Below are 16790 nucleotides of genomic sequence, written 5' to 3'. Positions count from 1 at the left end.
TAAGGAATTTGGCTTTTCGATGAAATGGTATTAGATAAGCTTCAGAATTGAAATTCTTGAAGACTCTTTGCAGAAATTCTGGAACATCTGATTTGCTCCACTAAAGATTATACATTACCATTATTATCAAGATGTTAAAAACTGTTAAGTTTACCTAATGGTATGAATAAATCGCAGTAGAAGGATTTTTTTTTAATTCCGGATCATAATATCTGGTTGTACAGTTCATGTTTGATTGAAAGAACGGTCCACTTTTTCATATCAAAGAAATAAATACTTTAATAACCGTAATAGGTAATAGCTTTCACATCTATTGCATTATAGTTATTTGTGAAAATATGATTTTTTCAGCACGAGTTGTATTTAAGGAGGAAACAACCCTAGTAACATTTTGATTTTATGCAGGTTTTATCACACTCTTGGAGAGAAAATTATGGCCTTCAAGACCGTTATAAAATCTAAAATGTTATTTGGGAAGATTGGCAACCAACACCCACACGTTTCAAGTGAGTATTTTCGCTGCCTCTTGGTTTTTCCAAAAGATAAATGACACACCATCGATGGTGATGCTATCGGAAACTTCTTTCCCTCGTCCAATTTTACTTGCACCTTACATAAATACTAAGAGTGCTGGAAAAATAAGTTTTGGTGGCATTTTCCATCATTTTTTATCAAAATGCTATGCATATTTTTGTATTTTCATTTATAATTAAAAAATGTGAATTCCATTCTAACCGCTCTGAACGTTATTCTTGTTACTGTTACTGTTACTGTTTATGCTGTTTTTTTTTCAAGTTCGTTTATTTGGTAGGCTCAGGCGTGTATAACACTTTACGGAGCCATGGTTCTTTGTGATATATACAATCAATATCATTTAATTTTTCAGTTAGTAAGAGAGGGGTAGAAGCCAGCGTACTCGTGGTGACTCGAGGTTAGTTTACAATGTTTAAGGATGGGCAGGGCAAAGGATTTGGGATCAGGGAATTTCAGCTTCTCATCCGGGTATTTGGCGTCAGGGACGATGTGGCGTGTCGTCGTGCTCGAGGAATGGTTCGACTGGGAGCATCTTCCGGATGGCAGAGCTATGGTGCTCTACGGAACAGAAACCAGAGACTAAACACAAAGATGCGTGCTTAACGGGTTTCATCGACCGGAGTGCCTCGATAGAACTAAGACTATCCGAGAAGATGAAATAATGGTCTATGGGCTGATTGGAAATTATCCCCAAAGCGAAGTTAATTGCTGCCAGCTCAGCAACATAAACCGAACACGGTTCCTGAAGTTTTTGGAAGGTGCTTGAAGTCACATTGAAAACACCGAGGCCAGTGGATCCGTTGATGCGAGAACCATCAGTGAAGTATCTGTTGTTGCAATTGACATGTTCATATTTTTCAGAAAAAATGGAGGGAATAGATATTTGTTGAAGATGATCTGGTATTCCTTGAATAGCATGTTTCATGGACAGATCGTATACAATTGAGGAACTGTCGTTGGTGAAGTGAACTCGAGGTGGATTATAACACGGAAGACAAAGATCTGATGATATGTAGTTGAGATAAACTCTCAGGAATCTTGAACGAAAAGTTAGTTCAAGCATATTATCGAAGTTATGTAAGACAAGTGTGTTACTTGTCCCACATTTGATGAGTATTCTAAGTGAGAGCTCCCAGTAACGGTGCTTTAAAGGAGTGACTCCAGCAAGCACCTCCAGGCTCATGTTATGCGTTGAATGCATGCAGCCAAGGGCAATACGCAAACAACGATACTGAATTCGTTCCAATTTGATCAGGTGGCAATCAGCTGCTGAGAGGAAGCAGAAGGAGCCATACTCTAAAACAGAGAGAATAGTCGTTCTATAGAGTTTGATGAGGTCTTCCGGATGAGCACCCCACCATGTTCCGGAGATAGAACGTAGAAAATTGATCCTTTTCCGGCATTTTTGTATCAAATACTCAATGTGGAGTTTCCAGGTACATTTGGAATCAAACACGACCCCAAGGTATTTAGAAGATAAAGATTGGTTGATGTCATCATTCAACAGCTTGAGTTCAGTTGAGCAGGATACCGCTTCTTAGTAAACACAACCAACTGAGTTTTTTGCGGTGAAAACTCGATCCTTTGATGTCTGGCCCAAACAATCAGATTATCCAGGGTACTTTGCAATGGTCCTTGCAAGACAGCTGCACATGGACCTCTTAGAGAGACCACGGCATCATCTGCAAGTTGTCTGAACGTGCATTGTCCTTCCAAACAATTGTCAATATCTTTGACATAGAAATTATAAAGCAAGGGACTTAAACATGAACCTTGGGGAAGGCCCATGTAACTATTTCTGGAAGTTGTCAGAGTGCCGAGTGTGAAGTTCATTTTTTTTTCTTACAACAAATTGTACAAGAAAGTATTTAAAATACGGGTAGCCCATTACTGTGCAGATTGTCTGACAGTACTTCAATGGAAACTGAATCAAAAGCGCCCTTAATATCCAAGAATACTGAAGCCAATTGCTCCTTGTGCGCTAAAGCCAGTTGTATATATGAAGAAAGCAACGCTAGACAATCGTTTGTTCCTTTACCTTTGCGAAATCCAAACTGAGTATTTGACAGTAATGCATTTTGCTCGACCCAATGGTCGATTCTTGAAAGGATCATTTTCTCCAATAATTTTCTCATGCATGAAAGCATGGCAATCGGTCGGTAGGAATTGTAATTAGACGCTGGTTTCCCAGGCTTTTGAATAGCTATTACTTTGACCTGTCGCCATTCAGGTGGCACAATGTTGTACTCCATGAAACAGTTGTACAGGTCAAGTAATCGTCTTTTTGCGATATCTGGGAGGTTTTTAAGAAGATTGAATTTGATGTTATCGCATCCCGGAGCAGAGTTATTCGATGAAAGAAGAGACATAGAAAGTTCCAGCATTGAGAATGGTCCACCCAAAGAACCGGGATCAGTGACTGATTCGGTTTATGCTGTTATTAGGGATAAAACGATACCACTGAGGTATCGATACTTTTACTTTGAAGTAGTATCGTATAAAAGTATCGATACCACTAAATATCGAATTAAAAGTATCGATACCTACTCGTATCATATGAGTACTCATATATTTGAAGTAAAATTCGAAAACGGTTGTTTTGTCACTGTCAAGTAGTTATTCATTATGTATGCTGAATGGAACAGTAAAAAATCACATTTCATTACTTTTTGTTCTTCGATACAGTATACGACGATACTTTAATTCACTTATCTCGAGAGTGTATTAAAAGCTGTTACCTATACTTTATTTCACGTGAAACATTTAATATGTAAACCAATCTTTTGATCATTAAATGCATTTTGCTGTATTTTTAATTCATGTTCCTAATGATGCGAATCTCTCTGATGCTTCTTCAATGGGATGAGACTTTTGCAACACAGCTTCAAACATTCGTTCAAAGCCGAGATTACCCGAGATCTTTAAACCGTTTACTATCGAGTTTGCGGAAATTTCAAACCAATATAGGATTGAGTAAAGTGACCAGTTATTTTTTTTATCAATCCGGGACAATTTATGAATTATTTATTTTGAAAGCTTTATATATTCAGCAATATTGTTATGAGCAATTATTTTAGTATTAATAATAATTTATTCAAAATTAAATCAAACCGGTTAAAAAAAATGTGTTCTATCAACTTTCAAAACACAGTATGATGCCAACTACTCAATTTTTTAGAAACGATTACCTTGAATTTTCTTAATATTTAAAAAAAAATGTTTTACAATCTTGATCTCGAGACCATGCGGTTCGCGGCGCCAGTAGTCTGAGCGTATGATATATTATGTGTATGTATCAAGTGCTTCAGGCGTTTTCCTAATTTTAAAGATTTTTTAGATCTTAACAGATCTATGGATGCTTAAGATTTTACACATTTTCTGATATCCCGATTTTCAGATCCTAGAAGTGACTTAGAGCCTTCCGGCTCAGATCATAGTCATTGACTGTCTTGGACTGTCCCGCATAATACGAGACGTATGGTTACTTTAGGATTGAGGATAGGCCACATTTACGATACTCAATTTAAGTGAATCATTAGAAATCTATAGAATAAAGCTTAGTACACTTTTATGAATTTCACTAATGAATTATATACCGCAATCAGCACAAATGGTGGACAAGTGGTGGTGGACAAGTGATGGACGGCAAAAAATGAATCCATTTTTTCGAATTAAATACTAAAACTTAGAAAATTATTTCGAAGAAAATACAAATTTTTCTATTTAGGTTTATTGAATTTAATACATAAACTTTAAATCGAGTACTCGATTGATTCAAGTACTTCAATTCGATACTTACTTAGTATCGGATATCAAAGTATCGATTCCAAAAGTACTTGGTATCGAATCAAAAGTATCGAGTATTTACTCGTATCGATTCATCCCTAGCTGTTATGCATCGTCGTTAAAAAATAGATAATATAATAAAAAAGTTAGTTTGTCGTTAATCTATACAGAGAGACTAGTTTTGTTACTCAGAAGATAAAACCGATTGAACATAGTTTGTTGCATTATTGCTATCCAGCTCATCAAACATAGCCAATCATCCTCCATGATTCTCCACTGATCGTGCGAAGGTAATTATGCCAAAGTTTACCATGCTGCTTGTGTAGGACTATCAGGATCAACCGTATATGTTTTGTGGTCAAAAAATATCTTGCGGATGTATGATGAGTGCATTTAAGCTTTCTGTACAACTCGTGAGGCCATGTACAGTATTGCACCTAGAGGAATGACAACTATCGAATCAGACGTTGCTTTTTTGTAAATGGAAGTTGTGGAGATTCTGGGAACCCTTTCCACTATCAATGCAGAGCGCGCACAAAAAGAACGGCAGAGTGACTCTACTATCTGGTCACAGATGCTATTTTCAATCCTTCCGATGTTATGAGCAACATGTTTTTCTTTGTTTGCTATGAAATTATTCAAAAATGCGAAACATGTAGAATTGTTGTCAAAAAAAAATAATGTGAAGCTTAGGTTTGAAATGTTGGAAGATCAACTTCAACTGCCGGAATTATGTTTTTGTTTGAAATTGATTGTCTATAAATGGAATCTGTTGTATTTAAATCTAATATTGCTTTCACATTCTTTGTTTCTTCGATATACTGACTGACAGATGATTCTGTTCCAATTTTGACACTTGACGACACTGCTATTATAGTCACTGTACACAGACGAATCTCTTTCTCTTTCGTTCTTCATGAAATTTGACATTTACTGGCCTTGTTGTTTTTTTTTTTAATTTCTTTTTGCAGTGAGCAAGAGATCCGTGCGGTGCCATATTGTGTTCTTTTATATTGTCTGAAGTCTAGAATAGGATGTGACAAGTCAAGGCAAAATTTTCAAAACGACTTATCTGCTTTTGTAAACAAAGATTCAAACGACGATTTGACGAATCGGATAGCTCTCCCACGCAAACCAACACCATCAATAGGTAGATGAAGGATTCCGTTACCTGTTGACGGTGTTGGTTTGCGTGGGAGAGCTATCAGATCTGTCAACTCGTCGTTTGAATCTTTGTTTACAAAAGCAGATAAGTCGTTTTGAAAATTTTGTCTTGAAGTAGTCATTTAAAATCGTACCGGTTGCTGATTGGGTGAAAATGGCAATCGATTACTTCGATCGGATGCGACGCGTTCTCCGTAGGGCAGTTCGTTGTTGGTTTGGCCGTGTTGCTGGTTTTATAAATTGATATTTTGCAATAAATGCACATGTTCGTATTCAAGTTTATTGGCGCAAAATAATTTAAAATGAACTGCTGACTTCGTATAAATTATGTTCAAGAGTTGTGAAAATAGAAAATTGTTGATTGTTAGCATAATTAATCATACACAGTTAAAATTATTATGTAATTTTCAATTCATTTTCATGCACATATTTGGAACATGAATATAAATTGAAAAATAAACATCACTGGATTGAAATTTTGCTCGTGTAAATTTACATTTCGTTTAAATTCTATCTTCTCGGTAGTCGTAGTTGAAAATTACTCGTCGTTGAAATTGTATGCGTTGCTTCTTGTTGCTTGCTCACGGATGTCAATTAAAATAATAAGATACAATACAAAGGACAAATTTGCTTTTTATGCTATATATTTCCACTCATTCCAATTACATTATAAATGATTGCTATTTCTAAATCGTTTTCGGAATCCTCGTATCGTTTCTGTTCCTGCAAATGCTGTTTCGTCATAGTGTGTGTGTCCAACGTCTAGAGGCGAATGAAATGCAGTTAGATACGAATGCACATCTACTGAAAATGTTTCACTTACCTTATTTTGTTCAAGCCTCTGCAACAAAGGTTCTTTTTTATTTAATTTGCAGATTGGCAATGGCCAATTTCATTGCAGAATTATTTAATAAACACCGCACGACCTTTTGGATTCAGTAAAGTTGTCACAAAACGGAAACAAGCACTGAACAACGAATGTAGCTATAAGGGTTGCCAAACAAAAATTTGGATGTAGGTATTGATAGCAATTAGTATAAGTACAGAACAGTTTTGCATAGGCATAAATGCTAAACCTAAAAAATACAGTTTATAATTATAATATTTCAAATATTCTTCTTACATTTATTTCTACTATTTTATGTAGTGGAACTGAATGAATGAAGAATAATATTTGTAATCTGAAAATCGTGAAATTTTTGCTAAGATGTTTGACAGTTTACTGTAGTTTAACTACATGCCAGCTCAAAACTACAAAGCTTATTCTATTATTTGCATTCTCCTTTCTTTTTATTCAAAAATATGAAACTATGAAGTTAGTTTAAGACATCGTATGATAATTCATGTCAACCCATAAAATCGCATATCGAAATAAAAAAATAACTTGTTGATACACAATTAAATCGCTTGCTCGAGAAAATGTATTTATTCATTTTACACAATTCCGAGAAAGCAACAAAAAACAAACAACAAATTGGCACCGAATATTTTGATTTCTTCAATACAGATCAATATTTATAGCCAAAACTCAACGCTTTGGGGCACCTCCAGTTTAACCACTACTGAAGGGCTCCAGAATTGCTCTCTAAAGTGCGTGTACATTATGTAGTTTCTCAAATCAATCAAACTTTTTTTTATGTTTTTTGCAAGTATACTTATTTTTGGACAAGGATTCAGAATACATGAAAATCTCAATATAATTAAAAACGTCATACAAGCGGTTCTTTTAGATGTGTAATTGTGCAACATTATTATTGTCTTACTAACTAGGCTTTCGGCCTTGGTCGGCTTATCTCGATTGTGCAACATTGTGTTTACAATGGAGAATACTCCGAATGACATCACCCAAAAATCTGAGATTAAATGAAAAAAAAATAAAAAAAATCGTTCTTCCGAGGAAATTCACTTTCACGATTTTCGTTTAGACATCGTTGAACGAAGATGTTTAGACGTTCAATTCGCGCTCAATTCGAGCGACTTGTTCAATTCACTTGCCCTGTCTAAACGTAGCATAAGCCCGATTATTAACAAATTATGAGAGAATAACTCCCGCCTAGCTTTTTAAAAGGACCTAAGTAACATTTTTTTCATGAATTAATTTGAATATTGCAATCAACAGACCAATTTGAAAGCTTTTGATTGCAGTACTCAAATTAATTAATGAAAGAATGTTACTTAGGTCCTTTTGAAAAGTTAAGCCAGAACTCTCAAAAGAAGAATATGATCCATAGAAGAAGGCACTCAATGCTCTACAAAACTAGATTAATGTATCAATTACATCATGAAATTTGAAATGTTGAAACCTCGAAGTAATTTTGACATCGAATTTGGATGTTTCAGTGCTTTATAATTGGATGGCACTTTAATCATCAACCCGTTAACTAAGGTCCGTTTTAGGTGAAAAAATAACGAGTACATATAGATACTTGTGTTGAAAATTTAAATAAATACCTACCAAAATTTGGCAGTTTGTATTATTTTGAGTTTCTGGCAACGCTGAATCCGGAGAGCCTTTGTTCATCACTGTCAATGGCAGTTGATAATCGTACGTGTAAATGTTTAGTTCTATTCGTGTAAAATTACATTGCATTTAATTGATTGTTACATAAATATAGCAAGCATAAAAATAATTGAAAGGCGGTGTAAATTTATGTCTTTATACATGTTCTTATCATGTGCATGATCTTTAACTTAAAATTAAATTAGGAAATGCTTTTACATTCATGTATAAATGAAGGTGATGTCGTTTACATGAAGTTGAAATTTCATAAGTTTTTGCTGTGTATTATTGTCATTTCATGATCTAAATGTCATGTTTTCTTTAGTAAAAAATAATTTGCCTTAGCCTTTCGATAAAAGAACAATAAATAATGCATAAACGAAAAAGAAAATATCAAGTTATGTTACAAAAAAATTGGAAGATTTCTCACCAAATTAATTTAGCAGCCTTGGCCACCCCCTCGTCAAAGCATCCAACAAGAAAAACAACAAATCAGTCGCAATTAAATTGTCACACCCTGTGCTAAAATGTATTCCTCATAATCAGAGTTTGCCGTAATCGCTCTCAATCAGGCATTGCAATTTATCCCACCATTCGATCTGCTGAGCAAAGATACTGATGATATGCTGAGATATCGATCTTAGTTATCTATCTGCTCAGTAAACATTCATTCATTCAGTTCTTACTTACTTACTTATGGGTCCTGTACACCTCCGGTGGTGCAAAGGGCCGACTTGAAAGATCTCCATCCTGAGCGTTGCCCGGCTATCGCTTTAACCTGTTGTCAGGTTAGATTTCGGTCGACTTCTTTTATTTCTTTATTGAGGCTTCGCCGCCATGAGCCTCTGGGTCTGCCTCTGCTGCGATGTCCCGCTGGGTTCCAATCTAATGCTTGTTTACAGATTTCGTTTCCGCCCCTACGTAGAGTGTGGCCGATCCAGCCCCATTTCCGATCCCGAATTCCTGTTGCTATCGGCCTCTGGTGACAACGACGATGGAGCTCGCCAATTCGAAGTCATTTAGGTGCTCCATGGTTATAGGCTGCCATAACATCCCGCGGTTTGGTTCACGGTCAATCGCATCTACTAGAATCTCATCGATTACAATGAGGAACAGTAGCGGTGATAGAATACATCCTTGTCTCACACCAGCTACGACCCGGATAGGGTCGGACAAGACCCCATTGTGCAGCACTCTACACGAAAAGGCCTCGTACTGTACCTCGATGAGGCCGATGATTTTCTCAGGAACCCCCTTGCGTCTCAGGGCGCCCCACATATTCTCGTGATTGAGACGGTCGAAAGCTTTTTCGTAGTCAATGAATACCAAGTAAAGGGACTCTTGGAATTCGTTGACCTGCTCCAGAATGATGCGGAGCGTGACAATATGGTCCACACAGGATCTTCCAGCACGGAATCCGGCTTGCTGCCGCCGGAGAGTCGCATCGATCTTCTCCTGAATCCGGGCTAGGATAATTTTGCACAGAACTTTGAGAACGGTACACAGCAACATAATGCCTCGCCAGTTATCGCATACAGTCAGGTCACCCTTTTTGGGCACCTTCACTAAGATACCTTGCATCCAGTCGACCGGGAAAGATGCGCTGTCCCAGATATTACGAAATAAACGATGCAGTAGTTGAGCGGATGTCATGGGCTCTCTCCTTCGTCGGCCAGAGAGTCTGCCCACGCTCGCTTGTCCCGTCGACATGAGCGTTTTACTTCCTTCTCAAGAGCCGCGTATCGTTGACGGGCTAGGACTTTGGCTCCTCTGGTTTTCGATCACTCTATCGCGGCTTTGGCTTCTCTTCGCTCCTCTATCTTCCTCCAGGTCTCATCGGTGATCCATTGTTTTCTCTGGGTGCGTAGTTCGCCCAGATTGTTCTCGCTGGTGGCGATGAAGGCATTCTTGATGGCGGTCCATTGGTCTTCCACGCTGCCACCTTCCGGAATATCTGCAGCACGCGTCTCCAGTTCTTCAACGAAGGACCGTTTCACCGTGGCATCTTCCAGTCGGCGTGTGTTGAATCGTCGTCCAACTCTTTCCTCCTGCCGACAAATCCGCGCAATGCGCAGGCGTATTTCGCCAATGAGGAGGTGATGATCAGACGCGATATCGGCACTACGTTTATTCCGTACATCAAGAAGGCTCCGTTTCCATTTTCGGCTGATGCAGATGTGGTCGATTTGATTTTCTGTAAAGCCGTCACGGGAGACCCACGTGACCTTGTGAACCGGTCGATGAGGGAAGAGCGATCCCCCGATCCCCATGTCGTTATTACCACCAAATTCTGCGAACAGCTCTCCGTTGTCGATTTGTCCAATCTGATGGCACTCCCACGCAAACTATCACCACAGACAGGTAGGAGAAGCCTTTGGCTACCTGTTGGTGGTGTTGGTTTGCGTGGGAGTGCCATCAGATTGTACAAATCGACGTTTGAGCCTTTTTTTTTTACAAAATCACATACGTCCTTTTAAAGTACCTGAGAAATGCTCAAATGGCAATACTCGAGTAGCACACATGTTGTACATAGATCACAGTAGCTTATGTGTGACCCGATTAAGTCACAATTAGGTTGCTGTAACCAGTTTTATTAGACTTGTGCTGCTTGGGTATCTTTCCAGAGTGCTCTTTGATTATAGAGATAAAATCTTTGCACAAGCAAAGATGATATCCTGTGCTCAGATGATATTGCAATGCCTGCTCTCAATAGATAACAAACAACGATAGAACATAGAAGAGAGGAAAAAACCTCTTCGAATCATGACAAGCCATGAAAACAAGTCTATATCGCACTTGTATGCGAAAAATGATTCGGATAGGCGGCTTCCTTCGAGGGGGTTGGACAAAATGCTTTGTTTTCGCTTATTTTATGTTGGGGACCATATTTTTTTGCTCAGCTGTGTAAAACAAGTTGAGCCTGTCAGTAAGAACATAAGCTAAAAAAGCAAGTTGAATTGCATCATCAGAATCGGAGCCCCCGCAATTGGGGATTTTTTAAAGAAACTTATGGGGTATAGCCCCCCAAATCAGTGATACCTTTCGAAAAACGTCTCTCACGATAGCCTACCTATCGAGAGTGTACACAGACTCGATAAATGAGAGATTTTTGCATTGTTGCACCTTATGTAAATCAACTATTCTTTTGATATTGCTTATACTGCCGCTAACCGCAAGTCGAGCACATCTGTATATGGAGGCCCATATACAGATGTGATCGACTTGCGGTTAGCGGCAGTATTAGTCTATCATAATTTGTATTGATTATAACACTAACAGCTGTTTTATAAGCAAAATTTACTCCGAATATCTTTTTTTTTTCCAATTTCGTTTATTTGGTAGGCTCATGCGTGTATAACACTTTACGGAGCCACGTTTCTTTGAGATATGTACAATCGACATAATCTTATTATTAAGTTAGTAAGAGAAGCGTACTCGTGGTGACTCGAGGTTAGGTTTACAATGTTTAAGGATGGACGGGGATTAGGATTCGGGAATCAGGGAATCATCATAATCAAGGAATTTCAGCAGCTCATCCGGTCATTTGGCGTCGGGGACGATGTGGTGTGTCGTCGTGCTCGAAGAATGGTTCGAATGGGAGCATCTTCCGGATGACCAGAGCTACGGCGCTCTACGGGACAGAAAGACAGAGACAAAACAAAACAAAACTTTGAAGAAAAAGAAAAAAAAAACAAAAGTATTAGACTTTTATGCCAGAGGAACAAAGAAAACTATAAATGGCTTGCATATATACCACATCGCGATCCCCCAAAAACTCCGAATATCTTCAGACTATCTACTTCTGCAATCACTTGAGGCCGTAAAACGCAATTGTTCAGTCGCATATATGCTGATTCACCTACGTTTATTTTGATTTTTCCAAACGATTCAAAAGCGTTAAAGAGCATATAGCGTTTAAGCAGACTTTTCATAGTTGTTGATTAAAACGATTGCGTATGCTGATGACATTAATATCATCATGTCATCAGCATACGCAATCGTTTTGATGAACTTATCATAGACAAGGACACCGGAGATGCTATTGTTTATATCACATAGAAGTGGTTCAACATAATACAAATAATATCATGCCAAGGAGGCATCCCTGCCTGATAGAACAAAATCGCTCATAAGAGAACCGTTGAATCAAACTCCAGAAGTTGCACTAGTGTTCAAATTTTGAATTCACTGAATCAGAACATCAGGAAAATCTAACTTTTTAAATACTTTCCACAGATAGTCATGCAATAAACACTTTTGGTTAAAGCTCAATTCGTTAATCGTTTTTTTCCTTTGTCTGTCAATGAGCTCGAACCTAGTTGATTCATCTCACTCTCTCTAAATAATTGAACCGTTTGTTTGAGAAAATGCATATGTAACAACTGCATATGCCAAAATAAGATTTTTATATATTCTGAATCCTCGTCCAAAAATACGTATTCTGACAAAAAATACGAAAAAAAAATTGTTCAGGAATGTATGAAATTTGTTTCGTTTGTTTGAGAAACTACATATGTCCACGTACTTTAAAGAGCAATTGTGGAGTACTGCTTACATTTTTGCACTGAAAGTGCCCCAGGGTGTTGAGTTTTGCCAAAAACTATTGATCTGTATCGAAGAAATCGAAAGATTCGGTGCAAATTTGTTCAAAAACAGTTTTTTGTTGTTTTCTCGAAATAGTGTAAAATGGACTTATGCAGTTTCTCAAACAAATGATTCAATTATTGTATACTTTCATTATATCTTCCTTCACGCAATCAAAGTTTTTAAGATGAAATTCGTAATGTAATCCATCCAGCTGCGATGTACATCTGCGTTTCAGTCTAATGCTTGTTCACAGATTTCGTATGTTTCAGCTAAATGTGAGAAAGTGAATTAAGTTGGATTTTTTAAACGAATATTACATTCGATCGGTTGAATAATATTCGCAACCGAACGATTTTGTTCTCCCGATTCTTGTATGCATTCAACTCAATTGAACAATTTATTCGCTGAAATCAAGATAACTATAGAGGTAAATGGAATGATCGCCCTGAAAAAAAAGTTCTTCCGCATGAGATTTATTAAAAAGGACCCAGAAAATTTCGCAGGCCGAAGGGAGTGAAAAGTAACTGGCACAGGGGTTATACATTTTGTTACAATTCATTAATATTTAAAAAAGTTAAACCGGTTGGAACTGGAAAAAAAATGAAAATTTGTGAAAATGTTTTACTTGATTTTTATAAACATTTTGAATATAAATGGCTCAAGAAGGGGTTCCTGAAAGATTAAAATTTGCGTTTGCTGATAAGTTCGCAAAAAAAAGCTACGTTTCGCCAAGCGGTTTACAGCTGCAAACAAAAACGTCATGTTTTCGTCACAAATAAATTAAAATAACTTGAAGCTCTAGCAGAATTTAGGGCAAGTGTGTAACCCAGCATTTATTCAGTAAAATATCTATTTAATAAATAACCCAGAAGGTACACAGATAGATTTGATCGTATTACCAGACAAAGTTTACGAAATTTTATACAAAACAGTCAAATTTTCACTTTTTTACTGTCAATTTTATAATGAGCGTCACAATTGAGTGCAATTTTATAATATTCCAATCAAGTCAAATAAGCTGACATATTGAGTTTGAGCTTGATGACCGTACATTTCGTAGTTGCTACTCCGTGATTTACCAGAACAATCGTAATTGCACAGTCAACCAATGGATGGAGCATGGGTCATCGGAGATGGAGAGGAAATTTTAATGCAGTCACTCGCCCAGTTCAAGCAAAGTACACCTCTGAACTTACCACGAGTTCATGCAGAACTTTATTGGAATTTGGGGGCTAGGGCTCTCTGGCAGAGGTTCGTCTTGGTTAACGGGTATATCGAAAGCTTATTCGAGTTTTATCAAAGAGTTTTTCAAAACTTACAGAGCAAATCGCTTAAGGTGGCACACTCCGAATTCCGCTACATATAGAGGAAGCTAAAAAAAGCCAATCTATTCACTATTCTTCACTTTTATTCTGTAAAAAAGCCCAAAGATAAGTAAATTTTATCCTATTTTCGCAGTTCACAACACTTTCCAAGTCATTCAACCTGCTCGCCGTGTTAGCTTTACACAGCAGCGAAACCACGGTAGAAGCTGCCGCAAGATGAAACTAATCAAATATTCAAATCTATGAATTTCTAATGACGAGTTCACCCCAGTTCGATTAAAAAATGTTTGAATTAGTAGACATTTCCCGGCTAATACCGCCATGTACACTGACATTAAATGCGAACCTTCAGTGCAGTTTAATGTCACAGAAACTGCTTTTTGGGTTATAACGCTAACCACCGCCATAATCGTAGATCATTACTCAAGTAGGATCCGACCGCCAAGAACTCGCCTTCCTAGAGGAAACATATCTCCTGATTGTTTCTTTTTTTTTTGTATCACCGTGTCTGTGTCACGACCCTCCCATTGCACAAGGATTCATGCATATGACATGACATTTTTTTGCCGTTCATTCGTTTAAAGTCTCTTCGCAGTGCAATTTCATACCTAATAATCATAACCATAATGATAAACAACGATAAATAATAAATAGCACGTGGAGGATGACTCTCCTGAGGTGGCGCCGATGAGCGCACGTAAATAGGGCGCGAAGGCGACGTCCCTCAGGGAAGATAGCACGGCCGACGCGACGACGACGACGACGGACGGTCGGTGTGCTTTGTGCGAGGGGTGTGAAATCACACAAAGCGTCCTCGCATTTCGGTGGATTTGGCAATTTATTTTTTTATCAGGCTACTAGAATTAGTTTGCATTACTTTTAACGAAGTTTTGATTTGTAACAGCATCTTTAAAATTTATTAAACAGTTTTTTTGGTTTCCTTTTTTACAGGTTTGGTTCCAGAACCGTCGAGCCAAGTGGAAGAAACGGAAGAAGACCACCAATGTGTTTCGAACGCCAGGTGAGTGACCATTTGCGAGCTATATCGTGGCTAGAGCACAGTGTTTCTCATGATGTTATCTGTGGAGATTCTCTACATACATACCAAATAAAATAAAAAGTTTTAGTAATTGATTAAAATGGAAATCAACATATAATCTAAAAATGAAAAAATCTGAGTCTAAACATTTTGCATTACGTACTGGTACCGGTTGCGGTCAAACTGATATAGTCTTGTGAATCCCATTTGGGCTGATATGGTTACAGCAACTCAAATGTGTTCTGATTTATTTGTATGCCAGCATGAAACATTTGCTGGTGTTGCTCGAGTTTGATTGAATAAATTAGATTTATCATGCTGCTCACCAACCGCAACAGAATAAATTTTGAGAATCACTGTGCCTGTGCTGCTCCAAAGGATAACCATTGTGAAATAAAGTATGTTTCGATATTATTCCTACAGGAGGCCTTCTGCCGTCGCATGGTTTGCCGCCCTTCGGAGCCAACATCACCAACATCGCCATGAGCGAGAGCTTATGTGGGACATCGATGTTCGGTGGGGACCGATGGGGAGTGGGTGTCAACCCAATGACTGCCGGTAGGTACACATTGCCGTCGCCTCATAAAACTAAACACAGTTCAACCACACACGTGTAATAACAACAGAGTGCCAACTAATTGAAACTAACTTTTGTTTTCGTATCTTGTTATGCTTGCTCCCGCTTCCCCAATACTTTCTAATGGCTAACAACAACTAATCCCAACGCAAACCACCCATCCACTAACCGCAATCAGGATTCGGTCAATTGAATCAAACCTCGTCTCTCTCCGGCACCCTGAACGGGGGGCTGAACTCGGGGATCAATATTTCCTCCGCCATGGGAGCCGGCGGCTATCACAACTACGGACTGAACGCTTTGGGTAATTCACACTTTCCTACCGGATCACGTAGCTGCACCACGAGGGAAGAACTGTTGAGTTGAACGCTAATCGTAGATATTGCCTTTTCAGGTGATTCCATGATGTACCAACACTCGGTAGGAGGCGTTGGTTGCACGGGAGGATCGCCAACATCGACCCCGCCCAACATCAATGCGTGCTCGTCCTCGACGCCCCCGTTGTCGAGTAGCCAACAGCAACAACAGCAGCAACAACAGCAGCAGCAACAGCAGCAACAGCAACACCAGCAACAGCAAGGTGCTAGTCAGAATGAACCCAACGCCAATGGAGATATGGTAAGCATTGTATGACTAACTGTAACTCCCAATATGCATTGAGTCAACGTGAAGCGGTCTTTCTTAGCTACGTTGTTGACGGGGTTGAACAGGCATTTTTTGTGTAATAAAAATTGTAATGGGACAGGGCATGCAATTGGGTTGTTTAGCTCAGAAAAATATCGAGTTTTTTGCAGTTTAACATAAAGAGCAAACTTTCTTAATCTCCAACATATTTTTATTTTGTTTGTAAAGCTTTTATATACAGCAAACAATAAGCCACTTCAATCGATAGAATGACACTAACATTCATAGAATGACAGTTGGCCCATGCAGCATAAGAACAAATTTTTACCTACATATAAATTTAAAAAGCAAATTAAAAATAGATCCGGGGCTCCAAAAATTCTGAAAAATTGGGGTTAGGCTCAGTTTTTTATGCTGATTCAGAATATGTGAAAAAATATATACCACTAAACAACCCAATTGTTTGAGTGAGTTGAAGTTTTCAAATCAAAATGAAACGTTCAGATATTCTGACGGATATATTCAGGGTATTTGAGGAGTAAACACGGATCACTAAAAAATACGGAATTACAAAAAAATGGAAATAATATTCCAGTGTTCAATCAAATATAACCATTTATTGAAACAATTACATTGAATTTCATGATTGCTTAG

The 16790-nt window shown here is 38.1% G+C and overlaps 1 protein-coding gene across 4 annotated transcripts in view; it reads left to right on the top strand.

Annotated features, from left to right (window-relative positions):
- Positions 1 to 16790, top strand: part of LOC134209880 (homeobox protein orthopedia) — a 181724-nt gene that overhangs the window by 143460 nt on the left and 21474 nt on the right. For 2 of the 4 annotated variants that reach the window (XM_062685901.1, XM_062685903.1), the window contains exons 4-7: positions 14848 to 14917; positions 15359 to 15493; positions 15691 to 15816; positions 15892 to 16130. In XM_062685901.1, the coding sequence (XP_062541885.1) occupies positions 14848 to 14917; positions 15359 to 15493; positions 15691 to 15816; positions 15892 to 16130 (570 nt within the window). The remainder of the gene's footprint in view (positions 1 to 14847; positions 14918 to 15358; positions 15494 to 15690; positions 15817 to 15891; positions 16131 to 16790) is intronic. The other 2 variants (XM_062685902.1, XM_062685904.1) reach the window with 2 other exon arrangements.

The sequence above is a fragment of the Armigeres subalbatus genome, chromosome 2 (genome assembly GCF_024139115.2).
Source record: "Armigeres subalbatus isolate Guangzhou_Male chromosome 2, GZ_Asu_2, whole genome shotgun sequence".
Classification (NCBI taxonomy): domain Eukaryota; kingdom Metazoa; phylum Arthropoda; class Insecta; order Diptera; family Culicidae; genus Armigeres; species Armigeres subalbatus.
Note: the sequence above shows the minus strand (reverse complement) of the source record. Positions and strands in the feature narration are given on the sequence as shown.